The 18,554-nt window shown below is 38.6% G+C and overlaps 1 protein-coding gene across 9 annotated transcripts in view; it reads left to right on the top strand.

Annotated features, from left to right (window-relative positions):
- LOC139754721 (uncharacterized) overlaps positions 1–18,554 on the top strand; it is a 201,893-nt gene that overhangs the window by 173,430 nt on the left and 9,909 nt on the right. Inside the window, exons 5-6 of one of the 9 annotated variants that reach the window (XM_071672331.1) lie at positions 15,557–15,890; positions 16,141–16,276. The exons of 2 other annotated variants lie outside the window; for them this stretch is intronic. In XM_071672331.1, the coding sequence (XP_071528432.1) occupies positions 15,557–15,859 (303 nt within the window). In that variant the 3' untranslated portion in view covers positions 15,860–15,890; positions 16,141–16,276. 6 more of the 9 variants (XM_071672341.1, XM_071672342.1, XR_011713934.1 and 3 more) reach the window with 6 other exon arrangements.

Here is an 18,554-nt window from a genome sequence, read left to right as displayed (position 1 = left end):
TGGTTTACATTTGAAAGTAGTGTAACTGTAATGGCTAAACTGAAATATCTTGTGTGTGAGCTTTCACGTAAATACCTAATATTAGATTTACGTTACATGATGGAAGTGTGCGTAAGTTATTGTTTTGCTAGTGAGAGCTGACAGCTGTAGAGATTCCCTAGATTTTTAGATATGCTGCCTAACAATGATATGCATATATTGTGTAATGACCATGGAATGTTATGCCAGATATTTTGCTGTGTTAGACATGGATTTAAGTTGGATCCTGATGAGGTGGTTGAGGCTGAGCGTAGCTGTGTTTTCCAGGGATTGGCTGTACGACTTGGAGATGTGGCATCGCTGGTGTGTCCAGTGTGTGGAAAGGCCTTTGGGGGCCGCAACCGCCGACAGATCTTGGAGAGACACATCGCAACTCACACAGGCCACAAGCCCTACCCCTGCCCACACTGCCCTTTCCGCTCATCTCGTCAAGACACGCTCAAGATTCACATTGCCAGAATGCACAAGGACCTGGTTTCAGGGAACTCAGGCCCACGGGATGTTGGCATGAGGGAAGCTCAAGCCAGGATAAGAAATAATAGCCCAAGAGCAATTAGGGATCTAGTTCTTTTTGAACATGGGACTTTGTTACATGAAGCTGCAGTGCAGCAAAGGGAAGAGGTTCTACAAAGGGAAGCTATGCAGCAGAGGGAACTAGCACATCATGAGGCTCAAACTGTTACTGTCAACCTTCAGCACTCCAGACCAACTCTATAAGACTATGAAAAAAAAAATAAGCCCAGTGTTTTTCTGACAACCCTTAGTAACTTTGCCACTGTATCTGTCATATGCATGATGTACACAATGCTGTACTAGTAAAGATAAAGTGTTTACCTCAGTGAAGGGGTACTTTTGGTGCTTGTAAATGAAGGATTGGTGTCACAAGTGATAAGGATTGTCTTGGGTGTGTTGCAGGGTACGAGGGCTGCTATGACGCTTGGAGGAGATGGCATCCACAAGGTTTCCTCTGTGGTGTGCCCTTTGTGCCAGCGTGTCTTTACGGGAAAAAACCGCAGACAACACCTGGAGAACCACATCCTCACCCACACTGGGGAGAAACCATGGCCCTGTCCCCATTGTCACTACCGTTCAAGTCGCAAGGATACTCTTCACTTACATCTGCGCAAGTGGCATCCACTTCAGGATTAACACTTGGATCCACCATGTCTTCAGATGTTGTCTGGTGTGACTTCTGCTTGGTAGTAGAAGTTATCCTGCCAAGCCATATAAAGTCACCGTATGAAAGTCTTGTGATAAAGGAAGTGACTGCATTGTTGAATTTATTAATTCTATAGTTATCTCTGATAGAAAAGGAAATGGACATCAGAATTACAAATGTGTGTTATAATTGATTATGATTTTTTTATACATGTATATTTTGGCTTATTTCATATTCCAAAATTTCCTCAAACCCAATGGATGCTAATCACACATGAGTACTCAGGTTTGTAATCTTGTAACTCAAAAACTTTTCATTTAGAATTATTTTGAAGGCACACCATGGGTTTGGTGTCGGAGAAGCTTACTGGTAGTGAATACTGTTACATTTTAGAATGTATCTTCTTGGATCCTTGTAATTTTGTTTTTATATCATGGCTAAATAAAGGAAACATAGTTGTTAGATTTTTTTACCCAGTTTCATGTCTCAAAAATTGCAATTGGATCATTCCTGAAATTAATATTAAGTTAATTTTCAAGCCAAACTATAGAGGAAGTAAGTGACTTTTGCAGATTTTGTGTAAGAGAATGCTATTTGAAGGAACGTGTTCCACTTTCAGTATTGTATTATTGCTCAAGTACAGTAATGGTTGTTATTAAAAAACGTTGATGTTTTAGAAGTGATTTCCAGCATTCTGTGAACATCCATTATTGCTCACAATTTTGAAGGGAATAGATGTTAACCAGCCTCTGGTTGTCACCCCCAGTTTAGAAGGCTGGCAAAAGAAAGGATACCCAGTTTCTTAGGGAAGGACCAGCTACCCTGAAATATGAATCAGTGTAATATGATAACTGAAGATGATACTGAATTAATACTCAGTAATAAATTGAAAATCAGTTACAGAAATGCAATGATTTACTTTCTTTGGAAAAGGATCATGAACACCTGATGGTTTAGGTTGGCGTGAAAACCACGATTGTGGCCAAAATCGAGTGAACTTTTTGGTAGGATTGGTCTGACAGTGTTCTGAATTGTGTTTATCGATAGACCATGATTGTCATAAAGTTTTCATTGACTTAGGACTTTTCATCACTTATTCATATTGCCCCAGTCCCCAAGGAGTGCCATTTAATCAAAAGAGAGAATATGCTTCGGGTAGGCAGGGTAGCAAGTCTACAGAAGCATCTGAGTGTCCCTACCTTGAGGGATGGGGAATGGAGAATCTGGTACTGCAACTTGATTTCCACAAAATATGCATGTGACCTCTGATTCAGTTGGTTTGCTCACAGCCATATTTGACAAGGAGGAGATTCAAACGGATGAATGGAGTGTGAGAGGAAAAGATGATGAATGCAAGAGGATAAAGTTGGTAATACTGTTTGAAAAGGTGATTCCAGAATGTTAGATTTGTTAAATGAAAACCCATGGATGTTAGATCACTATTTTGCCTATAAATAAAGTTAGTTATGTATTAGCCTTTTTCCCAGAAGAACTCATTTTGTGGAACATTTAAATGGAATGAAGTGAAGGGTTTTATAAAATTATTGGATGCTACAGAAGGCTGTGCATAGGAAGGTGTGGCAATTATGATAAGGGATGAGTGGGTTGATTGGGTGTTTGTATGAACTCAAGATGTATAATTCTGTTTCTCTTTATCCATAATCATTAATACCATTTCTGTTTTCATGGCATGGGTCAGTGCTTTCAGCTTCCAAAATCACTCATACACATCCTGAACAGTGTTTTAAGTAAAAGATAGACTTCCACACTTTCACCTTGCACACTCAAGTAGAATCATTAAATGATACCAGTCCATTCACGCCCTCTCCATACACAAAATGCTTCTGCTGTATGTGATCGCTAGTCATTCCTCTGACATCTCCCTCTGAAATATCCCCAACCCATATGAATTGTCTCTGCATCTTTCCTTCTCTTTTGCTGCCTACCTTTCCTCTTTGTACTTTACTGCTATATATCTTCATGATCAACCTGTCACCAGCCATATACCCTAGACCATACCATCCTAATTGAGTTTCATCTAGGTGCCTTTTTATATGTTTTTCACCACACACCTTCATGCTTTATTCTATCTATCCCTGAATTCTAGCTGATGTATACTGCACAAGTTACCCATCTCTGTTGTTGTAACTTTTTACCTCTCCTAACATATAGATTTGGATTTCCTATCCATAAATCAGAACTGGCCCAAGTACTTCATGTAAGCTTCATGCATTCTCAGCTTTTGAATTCTTCCATTTACTGGAGCTTACAGTGCATCTCGTAAATTTTCCTCCCCTGCATAAGTCTTCTTTCTGCTTCAGCTTTACCATTGCTGTTCTTATTGGACAGTACTTGTAAACATTTAAACTCATCCACAATATCAGCTCGTTTCCTGTTTCTCTCAAAAGCTAGCATCTCACTTTATTCACATGCACTTGCAACATTCTTCTCCTGTATACACCACAAAAACAGCCCTCCATTCTGTGATGTTCTTCCTCTGACTTAGCTTATAGGACAGCATCATCTGCTTATAGCTACTGCAGTGATTTCCAGTCTGGTTCTTCATGATGGAGAAATACTCCACAACCACCTCACTTCATTCTCATCTCATTTTTAAATAACTATAGTAACACCACAACATTTTGGTGAACCCCATCATTTATTTCGAACTGTTCATTCATACCACAACTTACTCTTAAGTGCAAAATCTGACGAACATGCCCTCTTCACTTGCAAAATCCACCTTGTTCTCTAATTCTTTTAAGGCTATCAGTCATTATCCAACTTTACACCTTGCCAACTATGCTAAGGACGTGCAGTTCTTACAGCCACTGTTACTTCTGTTTCCTTTATACAGTGGAACAATTACTACTTATCATCCAGTCATTTGGCGCCTGACCCATTTTTAAATGCTTTTTTTACGCACTTTCCAGCGCAGTTTACCTCCAGTCTTAACCATCTTGCTCACCTTTCCATCTGTGCAGTCACACTTTCCAATCTTTAATAGCCTAGTTTGTCTCCCTAATTTTATCCTTTATATTATCCTTTCCTTCCTATAATCCAACTGTACCAGTATACACATCTCTTTCATAATCATATTCAATCAGCTCTTTGAAATACTTTTCCCATCTTGAACAGACTCTTCCCTTGTCACTGCGTAATATTCGCTTGCTCCTTACCTCTCTTCCACTTTTATTTACCTCTTTCCAGAATATTTTCAATTCTCCCTTAACTTCTCTGTAGAAACTCATTTGCATTTCTTTCAAGTATAACTTATAAACACTTAGATATATAGATGTGATAGGATTGAAATGACTGTAATAGTTGTTCACATACCATTTAATGATGAAGGAGAAGAGGTTAAGAATTCTCTGGAGAGAGAACAAGAAAGTGGAGATAAGGAAGTGGCTGAAGGGTAGTAACAGTGAGGATTGGATGACATGAATGAATGGTTAGGAAAGAGTGATGAGTATATATATATATTATCCCTGGGGATAGGGGAGAAAGAATACTTCCCACGTATTCCCTGTGTGTCATAGAAGGCGACTAAAAGGGAAGGGAGCGGGGGGCTGGAAATCCTCCTCTCTCATTTTTTTTTAATTTTCCAAAAGAAGGAACAGAGAAGGGGGCCAAGTAAGGATATTCCCTCAAAGGCCCAGTCCTCTGTTCTTATCGCTACCTCGCTAATGCGGGAAATGGCGAATAGTATGAAAGAAAGATATATATATATAAATATAAAGTTTGGGATCCCAGATGACAACTTTGGTGAAAGGATGCATGGATAGGTGCATTAGTGGATATAATTGTTGCAGATTCATGTTTTATAAGACAAAGATAGTGATTGATGTTTCTGTCAAGAGAGAATTTTAGTGTGCCTGTGCAAGCTTACCTGTCATATGATGGTGAGAATATATATATAATATATATATATATATATATATATATATATATATATATATATATATATATATTATATTATTTAATGTAGATGGTCTGGGACTAGAAATGCAAGTAGAAAGGCTTACTTTTCGTAATCTGACTTTGTAGCTCTCCTTGCCACTTTGCCACAGACTCTTTGCATGGTAGACTTCATTCTTTGGTTATGTAAAGTAGTCCCTCACAATTCTTCCATTTAGGAATTTTTATGCTAGTGAATAGGCATACAATATTCTAATATCATTAATTTCCCCTCATCCTACTGTTCCACTGTAATCAATAATTTTCCCAATATCTTTTTTTTTAGTTTCCATATGTACTTTAGTTGGTTTCCCTTTTTTATGCTATTTACCCTTTTAAGATTTTTCAAAATCATATCCCTTACTACTTTTATTCATCATACCAATGTTGCCATATTCTCAATTTTATTCCAGGTCCATTTTCAGTTACGCCATTTCCTTTCACAAGTCAATATTTCAGCTGGCATATCCTGTATTAGACTACCAGTATCATCCATGCTATCTTTTTCATTCAACTTGCTTGGTTCATTTGTAAACCAAGGAGTAAATCAGTGAGGTTTTGCTGTTATGTTGATTTAGTATGTCCCCACTGCTACATTACCTTTACTCTTATTGTGCTGTTGTAAATACTTATGCTTTTTTTATGCACCACTGTAGGTTTCATAAGGAAGAAAAAAATAAAGTTGCTTCCAAGATTTGTAGGGAGAGTTTGCTACCCCAAACATTAAGCATTCTAGCTTATTTAGGAAGATAAAAGAGAAAATGAAATCCTTTGTCTACTTACCTCTTTCACTTCTTACCAGTTTTGAGTGCAATGTGCTTTAATGATGCTCACCTAATTTTTCTGTAACTAGATTAATTTTATATGAAGAATGATTAAAAACAGCCTAAGGAACCATCTTCTCATTTTGCATTGCACTGCATTATATATGTGTGAATATGTGTTATTACCTATTTGTACTGTAGTTTGGCCTCATCTCTTGAACATTCTCTACTATCAAATAACTTTTTGAATTTCTGTACGCTGTCTGCATTTTCCATGTCTACATTCATTTTGTTCCATTCATCAACCACTCATACTACTCTGTAAAAGTGCTTCATATCTTTTTTTTTAACAAGTTTCTTGCTCAGTGTCATGTTATATCTTCTGGTTATTTTATCCCTACATATCATGAAGAACTGTTGATTTTTTTTACATCGTCACTGTTTTAAAAACTTAAAGGTTGTGATCAGATCATCCCGCACTCTTTTTTCTTTCATGGTGGGCAAATTTATGGCCTCTAGCTTTTCCCTGTAATTCAGATCTCTCAATTCTAGTACCATCTTTGTTGCTCTTCTCTGGTCCTACTTTTTTTTTTTTTAGCTCTTTGTGCCTCTTAAATTTGAGGAATATCTTCTTGTTTTTGGCTTGTGTAGGTTGTGAACAACTTACTGAATATTTTCAGATCCTTGTATTTGTTTGCATTTCTACTATTTGTCAGCGGACAGTTGGTCTCTATAACTTTTCTCCTGCTGTAGGACTAGGGCAAAAGATTAGGGAGGATGTCAGCTCCCTATTTTCTTTCACAAAGAGATTTCTGCCATTTATTTCACTCTAGATGATATTCATATTTATGCCTTCTCACAGTGTGATCCCCCCCCTCATTGCTTTACATTAACTTGGGTTGATCTTCATCATCCAACTTTTGTAGTCTGTCTTAATCCTTTGTCAGTTGTTTCTCTCCTCTTTGTTTCTCACTTTCCTCAAGTACTTTGCATCATTAGCAGACATGTTCTGGTAGGAGTCCGTACCTTCTATTAAATCATATGTATAGATAAGGAAGAGTAACGGTTCCAGAAAAGAAAACTGTGGCACTCCATTAGAGCTCTCTGCCTCGTTAAGAAGGTTCCCTTGGCATGCTTCCTTTGTTTCATTCCATGAAAATAGCCTTTTACCCATTAAAGGAGTCTCTTCCCTATCCCTGCAGGGTGATCCAGCTTCTTAATCAGCCCCCATTGGTAGTGTCAGAAGCTTGTTCGCAGTCCAAATACAAAAGATCCACCTAGCCCTCTCTTTTATTCACTACTGAACTCACTCTCGTGTAGAAATCTAAGAGGTTTGTAATGCATGACCTCCTTCTCCATGAAATCATGTTGTCTCTCACTTGGGTAATTTCTCCTCTGCAGGAAGTCATCCATATGCTTTCAGGTGATCTTTTCCAGCACAGTGCCTTACAGACCATACTCATCACTGAGATTGGTCTGTAGTTCAGCACCTCTTCCTAGTCTCCTTTCTCATAAATAGGTATGATATTTGCCCTTTTCCACATGCTTGTCACTTTGCCTGTCGCCAGTGACATCTTGAAAGGTATTTCAAGAGGTTTGTTAAGTGTATCTGCACTTATCTTCAGCACCTATGAAATTTCATCTGAACCAGGAGCCTTTTCTATGGATCAAGACCCTTAAGCATTTTGTTGATGTCTTTTCTAGATGTCTCTGTGCTTTTGAAGATGCCCTGTCAATCCATTTTGTTGTTGCAAAGACTATAGTATCCTTCACTGTGAAAATACTTTTGAACTTATGATTCAGTTCCTGACAACTCCTCCCTTAGAATCCCTTATCCTGATTGACTACTCTTTAACTGACAATTTACTCCTGCTGAATTTGAGGAAATATTTTTTATTTCTTCTAACCTGTGTTGAAAATTCATATACACGTTTCTTTGTTCCTACTTTCTTATCATGGTGTACTCTTTCCTTGCTCTATTGTACCTTGCAAATGCTGGTGGTTGGAGTACTGCCTACATCTTCATCACTGCAAATCTTCAAGCTCCTTCACTTCTGACATCTTTTATTGAGCTATTCCTCCCTCTTTCTTATCCTTCCATCTGTAAATTCACAGAACCTTTCAACACAGTGCCCAGGCTCCTGGCTACTGAACTTCATTTTCTAATTTATGTTACCATAGATATGGTTGAGTTTTGTGTAGTTTCCACAGTTATAGCCCCTCTTTAAGTCTTGTCTCATCTCTGCTCTTTTAACATTCTTATTGATTACATTATTAGACTTATATTTTTCAGTCTGTCTTTCCCTCTTCAATATGGTCTTCCCCTTCCTGTCCCCTTAATTTGTGACACATGCATCTTTGTAAATCTCTCCTCTCTCATTCTCTCTTGAAATCTAAGCCATTTTAGGGCACCCTTTTCAGCTCTTTTCAACCGTACTCTTCATAATACCACACCCGTCTCTTATCTGTTCATTAGTTACTTGATCAACCCTCCTCACACCACATATTTTCCTTGAACATCTCATATCCAACACATTCACCCTCTTCCATACATCCTCATCTATAGCCCATACCATCTACCCATATAACATTCTTTTATTACTGTACCTTCAAACTACCATTCTTGCCCTCCCAAATAGTGACCTCCCTGTTCACACATTCCAAAGGGCTCTCAGAACTTCTGTCTCTTCACCCATGCTATGACTCACCTCTGGGTCCATGGTTTTATTAGCTGCCATATTCTCTCTCAGATATCTAAAATGCTTCTCTTTCTCCAAGTTTTCTTCATTCAAACTCACACCCCAACTAACATGTCTCTCTGCACTGGTAAATCTAATGATTTGGTTTTTATTTATATCTATTCTCAAATTTCTCTTGTCACACATTTCTCCCCAACTCAGAAACCAACTTCTGCTGTTTCTCTCCACCACCAGTGCCATATCAGCAGACATGAACTGACTCATTTCCTCTGGCCCTCTAACCTCCTACAAACTGCATACCTCTCTCACCATCCCATGCATAAACAAATTAAACAGCTATGATGACATCTTACATCCTTGCTTCAGACCCATCTTCACTTGGAACCACTCATCATCTCTATTACTTATGCACATGCCTTACTCTCTCGATGAAAACTTCTCACTGCTTCTAATAGCTTTCCTTTTACATTATATATTCATAACACCTTCCACAAAGCATGTTTTTCATCCTTATCAAATGCTTTCTCCAGATTAATAAGCAAGAGTTCACAAGTCCTTTTGTTTCTCAATATTTCTCACACAAATTCTTCAAAGCAAACACCTGATCCAGAAATCCTCTACTACTCCAGAAACCACATTGTTCCTTTCCAGTCTGATACTCTGTGTAAGCCATCACCTTCCCATTCACCACTTTCCCATACAACTTACCAGGTGCACTCAACAAACTTACTCCCTTAGTAATTCAAACGTGTATCCATCGCCCTTCATTGGCACTGTACACAATATGCTATTAACTATCTACTACATCTCCACTACATCTCCTTGACCCAAAATCCCCACATCTGTCCCCCTATCATCAGACACGTGCAGTAGTATTTTAAACTACTCACTCCATCTCCTTATAACTCATCTTTGCTTGTTACCACTTTCCCATTTGCCCTTTTAACCAAAGTTCCCATTTGTTCTCTCATTTTTCTTCACTATTAACCTGAGGTCTACTGATGCTTCCCACCTCTATTCATTTGCCTTCTTTTTCAGCCCCTGTACCATCCTTTTGAAATCTTGCCTCTTTTTCTTATACATATTTCAATCACCTGCACTCCTTTCCTTCAAGTAATGCCCTTGCACACTGTTTTCTCTTTCACTAGCAACTTTGTCATCACTCCACTCACTACCCTTTCTCACTTGCCCACCATCCACTTCTCACATGTCACACACATCTCTCCCACATGCCTGCACAGCTTCCCTGAATAGCTCCCATTCGTCAGCCACTCTAGTGGCTTCATTTACCTTTTGTCGTTCCACATCCAATTTGTCCTGCATCTCTTCACTCAAGCTTCTTTTCCAAGCTCTGAATTTCACCACTCTCTTCTCACCCATATCATTTCCTCTTTTCTGAAAACCTCTACAAATTTTCACCCATGCTCCAATAAAGTAATGATCTGACATCCCACCAGCTGCCCCTCTCGGCACATTCACATCAAAGAGTCTCTCTTTGCACACTTGTCAGTTAGTACATGATGCAGTAATGCCTACTAACCGTTTTTCCTACTCACTTATGCATGCTTATGTGAATCCCTCCTTTTAATCCAAGTATACCCAATCATGAACCCTTTTTAAGAACTCAGGTCCACAAGCCGTTCATCATTTTCATTTGCATAACTGAATACCCCTATGTCCCCAAATTATACCATCAGTTGCCCCCGTTACCCTTTTTCCCATTCAAATCACCCATCATTAATACCCTATCTCTCACATCAAAACTCTTGACACTCTCACTCATTTCTCCTAAACATTCAAACCTCTTATGACCAGTTGCATAAGCAATTATAGCCATGCTTCTTTTAATGCACTTTCACTTTTGTCCACTTCATTCTTGAGCTCATTTCCTTACACTTTTTCACACATACTTATTACCTATAAGTCCATCAGTAGAAGTCCTAGCTCTTCCTTAACTCTATCCCCTTGCACTAGCTCCTGACTGTACTTCACATGACGTTCCCAAACTGTTCTTCCCCTTTACCCATGAGCTTTGTTTCACTCATAGTCAGAACATCCAGGTTCTTTTCCTCAAGCATAATACTATCTCTCTCTTCTTCTCATCATGTTTACATCCACACACTTTCAGATACCACGGCCTGAGCCTTTTAAGAGAATGAGCTTTCTTTTCTTAGATATTTCCATTCCGGCTTTTAGAAATGAAAATACAAGAAGGGGAGGTTAGCAGCTCTCTTACCCCACCTTCTTTAGTCGCCTTCTACAACACATAAGGAATACATAGGAAGTGTTTTTTCTTCCTTATACCCAGGGTATATATATGTGTATATATCCCTTGAGATAGGGGAGAAAGAATACTTTCCATGTATTCCCTGCGTGTCGTAGAAGGCGACTAGAAGGGGAGGGAGCGGGAGGCTGGAAATCCTCCCCTCTCATTTTTGATTTTCCAAAAGAAGGAACAGAGAAGGGGACTAAGTGAGGATTTCCCTCAAAGGCTCAGTCCTCTGTTCTTAACGCTACCTCGCTAACATGGGAAATGGCGAATAGTATGAAAAAAAAATTATTATTATTATTATATAATTTTTTTATTATAATCGCCGTCTCCCACAACAGCGAGGTAGCATAAGGAAACAGATGAGGAATGGCCCAACCCACCCACATACAGATGTATGTACATAAACTCCATACATGCATATATACATACATATACATTTCAATGTATACATATGTATACATACACAGACATATATATATACACACACACTTGCTTGCCTTTGTCCATTCCTGTCACTACCCAGCCACACAGGAAGTAGCAAAAAAAGAAGAAAAAAAACACTTCAGCGAGGTAGCACCAGGAAAACAGACAAAAAGGGCCACATTTGTTCACACTCAGTCTCTAACTGTCGTGTATAATGCACCAAAGCCACAGCTCCCTATCCACATCCAGGACCCACAGACCTTTCTATGATTTACCCTAGATGCTTCACATGCCCTGGTTCATTACTTTGACAGCACTTCGACCCCTGTATACCACATCATTCCAATTCACTCTATTCCTTGCACGCCTGTTACCCTTCTGTATGTTCAGGCCCCGATCGCTCAAAATCTTTTTCACTCCATCCTTCCACCTCCAATTTGGTCTCCCACTTCTCTTTGTTTCCTCCACCTCTGACACATATATCCTCTTTGCCGATCTTTCCTCACTCATTCTCTCCATATGCCCAAATCATTTCAAAACACCCTCTTCTGTTCTCTTAACCACATACTTTTTATTACCACACATCTCTCTTACCCTTTCATTACTTACTAAATCAAACCACATATTGTCCTCAAATATTTCATTTCCAACACATCCACCCTCTTCCATACAACCCTATCTATAGCCCATGCCTCGCAACCATATATCATTGTTGGAACTACTATTCCCTTAAACATACCCATTTTTGCTCTCCAATGTAATGCTCTCTCCTTCCACACTTGTATGATTTAATCATACAGCTTAGGAACCCATTTTTGGAGCTCCTACTGTGTTGAGGCTTCATTCTAAAGAAGGGAAATAGCAGCCTTCTTTAGAATTAGAAGATCCATGACAGGACTGTACTGGAATCTTTTCCATGTATTTCTAATGATACATCTGTGATGATGATATCTCATTCATGATGTAACACCAGCAGGCTTAGTGTTTACATTTGCACTTTTACCGTTACTATCCAGATAACCCTCCTGTAGAGCTCCCACAGTGGTAAAGAAGCCAGCCTTGTCCACCAGAAAGGATCATGCTTCAAGGAGTGTATTGAATGTGTGTGTTGAGCACAGGACAATTTAGGAGCAAGTGCTGTCTACTCAGCATGGAAGTTTAGGGTTGGCCATGAGGGAACTTGGAGGTATGTTGACCTCAGTATATAAGTTGAGTGTTGGCCATGAGGGAACTTGGATATATTTTGAATTAGTGTTTGTAATGTTGTAGAGGTGGATGGTTGTCAGAGCATAGATAGAAAAGTGTAACTTACATAAGTCTATGGAATGTGATTTCAAATGGGTAGGGTGATGTTTAAGTCTTAGTTCGGAGAGCGGTTGTCTAGTGCATGCTGGGTCATTTTAGTATGTACTTTATATGTTTTATCAGAGTTGTGTTTGTTGGTAGGTAGGATCCATGAGCATAGGTTGTTGAAGTATGAAGCAGGGAGTTTTCTATTTATACTTGGGGTTGGAGGTATATTAATTGTATTATATTAATGATTACCGCAGACCAATTCTGGTGAAAGAATCCTGGTGTTACACAGGATCTTTCTAGAGGCTCTTGCAACCCAAGGCCTTGCTACCTTCAGTAGCAAGGAAATATATATTCCTGTGAGTGGGAAGTTCTTTAATGAGACTGTACTCCCAGTGATACAGTTTTGCCAAAGTTGACTTTTCATTTGCAAGGTAACTTTGAGTAAATGGAGTCTTAGTAACACTGATTGGTGTGTGTGTGTACATGTTTATATATATTCTTACTTGATTGCCATTTCCTGCGTTTGCAAGGTAGCACCAGGAACAGACAAAGGAAGGTCACATTTCTTGTATATCAACTGACTGTTGTAGGTCTTCTATCTCATTCTTCTGTCTCCTCCTGATGATGTGATCAATACACAAAAGTGCATTTGGGAACTTATTGTGTTTTCATTTACTGTTGTTTTATGCATACACTAGATCATGTGTGTCTCCATGACCTCTTGCAACACGTATATTTATATAGTTTTTTCCCCTCATACATATTCGCCATTTCCTGCATTAGCAAGGTAGTGTTAAGAACAGAGGACTGAGCCCAAGAGGGAACTCCTCACTTGGCCCCTTCTCTGTTCCTTCTTTTGGAAAAGTAAAAACTGGAGGAAAGGATTTCCAGCCCCCTGCTCCTTTCCCTTTTAGTCGCCTTTTACGGGAATATATGGGAAGTATTCTTTCACCCTTAGTCCCTCCTGACATACATGCGAGTTATGTTCTGACCGACTTGTCGGATCTTGGAATAGATGTAAGTCAGATGTAAAATTCATATACCTGTACAGCATTCTGTTATCCTACTCACTTTCTATCATGATTATCTCGTTTTTTGTTAACCAGCTTTATAATATGATTCTGTAAATTCTTTTCATGTTTTATTTAAGAGTCTGTAGTTCATGTTTCATAATTTTTATTATTTTATTTATATTTTTTTTGGTTGTATGTATGAATGGTTGTAAGTTGCATAGGTCATAAGAAGAGAGCTTGTGTGTATATATATATATATTATATATATATATATATGTGTGTGTGTGTGTGTGTGTGTGTATTAATTTTGTATTAAGAAAAGTTACTTTGTCAGTAGTAAGAATTAAAAGGAAATTTGTTGTCAAAAACGGTGATGAATATTGTCATTTGTAAGATTGTTCAGTGAAGTGTAGACCCTGAAGGATAGAGATACTTTTGTATATATTTTACTACTTCTCTTCATAGAACTGGGATGACTCTTCCTCCATTTCCTTCTTCAGTCCTTCATGTCTATTGCTTTTTCATATGCCATTCTCTTATTTTCATCATTGTTCTTGATGTGTCATGCTAGTTTTCTTTTATGCTGCTTTCTCCTTCTCCAAGTTCTGTTTATGTTGTCCTTCCCAGCATTACCCTTCTTCACATCTCCCCTATCCTTTGTGCTGCCCCATCTTCATGAACCTCCAAGTTCTTTACTTTTGTTATCACTCTCCTTCTTCTTAGTGTCCTCTTTTTTCCATATCTTCTTCCTCTTTTTAGTTTCCTTCTTCATGTTTTTCTTTTCCTCCTCTTCCTCTGCTGTCCTCCACAACCTCCATGCTATCCTCCATTTTTCTCTCCTCCTCTTTTGTTCTCAGTATTTTTATTTATCATTCTTTTTAATGTCCTTTTCCTTCTCTTTCAGGGTCTACTATACCTTAATATCCTTCTTCCTCTGTATGTCTTCTCTCTTTTCCTTATTGTTTTACTCTTTGCTCTCCTACTCTTTGTATTCCTCCCATTTTTGTTTTCCTCTTTTTCTTATTTTTGAATTGATAATGAAAAGTGTTAAAAATCAGAAAATTGGGTGATGCACACAAATATCGTCTTCAGAGTTATTTTTCCAGTTGACTTGAAATACTTTTCCAAATGTTAAATGTGTTTCATTTTTGACACATTTTTAAACCCTGTTATATGTGAAAAAGCCTTTTTAGGCTAAGTATAGGTTATTAAATTGGTCTTTTTATAGACCACATCCCCATCAAACTAATGTCTCCTGATAGGCATGGGCTTGTCTATCTGTGTACATAAAGCTTCAGATAATTTCTAATTGTATTTTTCACATCAAAGATGGGCCCCAGCACATTAGATTCCATATATGTATATATTACCTTTGGTATTTACTGAAAAATGGAATTTGATATTTGAACCTTAAAAAGATGTGACACACAATTGCAAAGGTGATTTACGAGGTGTGAGTAGGAACTGACATAGTGTTCCTTGGCAGGTTAGGGCGGTGGATGTGGGCGTACCTGTGGAAGAAAGTCTACCACGACCAATGGGCGGCACCCAGTTGCACCCATGCAACATTTGTGGTAAACTCTTCAACCGAGCATATAACCTGAAGAAGCATCTGCTCACTCATACAGGGGAGAGGCCGTTTACTTGTATGTTTTGTCCATATCGTGCTGCACTGAAGGGGAACGTCACCAAGCACATGCAAGCTCGACATCCTGACCGTCTTCCCCCACCAAACGTCAAGCTGTGAGGTGTAGTGTATGTGTTGCACTGTAGGGATAACTGTGTTTGTAACTGTAGGGTGGGTCTCAGTACATACACTGGTCTGATCCTAATGAATTTATTAGGACGACAGCTTTGGGTTCCATTTTCTTCTACTGTTATGGCTTAAAACTGTTTAGATATTGGTGCTGAAGCCTGACTTGTCTTTCCTGCAGGCTGGGGCCCCGTCCAACGCCACTCTTTCCCATCTGCTGACACGCTTGGCACCTGCCCCTGGCCGTACCACACAACTCTCAGGAGTGTTACAGGGCAGGAGTGCAGTTGGTGAGGGTGGTCAGTCATGTCCCCAGTGTGGCCGCTACTTCCTGCGTCCTGTGGACTTAGGGCGACACCTTCGTACACACACAGGGGAGAAGCCATTTGCTTGCCCTCATTGCTCCTTCCGTAGCGCCCAGAGTGGCAATGTTTATCGACACATCAAGATAAAACACCCAGAATTTGCTGCAACTACTACTTGAAAAGCTTTTCTCTTTCACTTGGATTTTCTAGGTGATGATATGGTTCTTACCACCACTACCACCACCACCACTACAGCCACTAGTATTTAGAGCACTCAATTGAGTGTTGATAAAGTGGAAATGCAATATGAAGTATTGGGATAGTTTGCATTTTATGAATTCTGTGAGGCACTTGTTTTAAAAAAAGCTTAGGTAAAACTTTGTCATAAGTATCAAAATATTCTGAAGTAAATTCAAGTGCCAGCGAAATTGCTCATTGTTTTGATTTCTCTCTATTGTAGGTAAGCCCAGGGAGTGGTGGTAGTGGTGGTCAGGGAGGGAGTGGGGCCTCCTCGTTCAACCGTCAGCAACAGCAGCAGCAACTTCCACAGGATCAACAACAAATGGATCCCTCTGAGTATCAGCAGCTTCTTGATGGCAGAAAGCAGTATGCTTGTCAGTTCTGTGGCAAATGGTTTGCTACACCTTCCAAAGTTATTCGTCATGAAAGGACTCATACTGGCGAAAGACCTTATGAATGTCCCCACTGTCCACTTTCTTTCAATCAGCGTGAAATTTTGAAGCGACATCTTAGATCTGTGCATAAGATGCCTACCTCATGGTGATGAAGCAGTTATTGTAAATATTTTTTATAGGTTTCAAATAATGCCTTGGTAATATTTTGTCAATATGAACATTAGCATTTTCATGTGTACATAATGATGAAATATTTTATTTCTATGAATGGTTTTCCATCAGCAACCACCATAAAACAGCTTTTTTTAGGGGAACTCCTTCTTTTATTTGAAAGGTATGTCTTGATTTAATCAGAGGATGTATTGCTATAATTTCTCCATACTTTAGGACTTATGAGATTCCTTGGCAATAGGACTAACCTCAGGAAATTTGTGGTAAAGATTTTAAGAGGCTATAGATTTCAGGTTCTTTAGCTATTATAGATCTGTTGTGAACAGCACAGTACTAGAATATAGCCATAAACACATTTACTTGAAAACTTCAAGTTTTATTCACAACCGTTTTGAGTATATGTATTTTGTAAGTTTCTGCAGTCATTATTTATTATATTTTGTGATAAATTATTCCTTCGTTTCATTTTATATGTAGCATGTATACCTTTTTTCTGGCAATTAACAGTTTTGAATAATTTTTTTATTAAACTTTTGTGGGTAAACACTACAGTAATGACAGTTAATTTTTGATACACCAGTACCTTGACTTGTGATGGGGTTATGTTCCTGGACAACTCATTGTAAATCAAAATCATTGTGAGTTGTGCTATTGAAACCTGCGTTAAAAGGGAGGTCATGTTCCTGAGCAAAAGGTTTTCAGCATAACTTTTACAGATAGACTAAACCTGATGCTACTAAGTATGCCATGTCATGTTGTGCTTTAGACAATGTTTGGTATGAATTTAGGGAAAAGGAATTGAAAAAGGTAGTTATGAGGACTTGTGCCGCTGCTGGATTGGAATAGGATGGAGTAAGAACTGTCTACATCAGTCCTTGAATATTCCAACTTGGCACCTGTTGCCACAGAAATTGCATTTGGAATTTAATGGATACTTTAGGAAGAAGATGGTAGTAAGGGCTGGAGGTTCTTTTTGGAGTGGGATGAAGTGAAGTGAGGGTATTGGAAGTAAAGGAAGGTGAATTAGGCTTGTCTATGTCACCGCATGAATTATCTGATTTAACAATAGTTGCCATGTCACAGGTAATACAGTTGGAATTTAATGGATACTTATTGAAAAATGCAATGGTAAAGGTGCGAGGTGCTCATGGACAATAGTATTATGGGTTGAGTGAGGGTTACTGAGAGGCAGAGAAAGTTGGACTAGGCTTTTTAACATCACTCCTTGAAATACGGTGATTCAGCAGGTGTTGCTATAGGAGATGTAATGCTGAGGAGATTTTAATGGATACTCACTTTTAAAAAGGTGGAGATAAGGGCTTAGGGTGCTGCTGGAGTGATTTTTTTTTTGGTCTTTGTCACCCTCTGAATTATGTGGTTTAGCAGCTGTTGTCAAATACAGATGATACAGACTTTACACATAGCCTTTTATAGCCATGAGATTTTTCTGCATGAAACATAAATAATGGCTTGGTTATACTTAAAGTCTTCCTCAGCATTCCATCATAGTAGAAGTGTCAAGTGATCTTTGGTGTCTGTTAACCCCGAGCAGTATTTTTTCTTGATGACAAATGCCTTGGTTGGCATTCTTTTTTAAAATATACCAGTCTCATCCACACTTAACACATGCTGAGATGTGTCGCCTCCTTCCTAAATGATTCTCTTTAAAGTGTGTGGTTGTACACAAAATATCTGGTAAAGGCAAGATCCAAGTGTTGTCTAGCTGTTGTGAGAACACCTTTTAGAGCAGAAATTCATTTATACTGGCATGTGGGATGCAAACATATTATTCTAGTTGATGGGATACAAATCTGATTGTATGTAGACCTGTTGTCATCAAAATATGCATGATACTTATGCAGATTAGCTTGTTGATGGGATACAAATCTGATTGTATTTAGACCTGTTGTCATCAAAATATGCATGATACTTATGCAGATTAGCTTGTTGATGGATACAAATCTGATTGTATGTAGACCTGTTGTCATCAAAATATGCATGATACTTATGCAGATTAGCTTGTTGATGGGATACAAATCTGATTGTATTTAGACCTGTTGTCATCAAA

This window comes from Panulirus ornatus, chromosome 17 (genome assembly GCF_036320965.1).
Source record: "Panulirus ornatus isolate Po-2019 chromosome 17, ASM3632096v1, whole genome shotgun sequence".
Taxonomy (NCBI): Eukaryota; Metazoa; Arthropoda; class Malacostraca; order Decapoda; family Palinuridae; genus Panulirus; species Panulirus ornatus.
The sequence above is the reverse complement of the archived record's forward strand: the minus strand, read 5'-3'. Positions and strand labels throughout refer to the sequence as shown.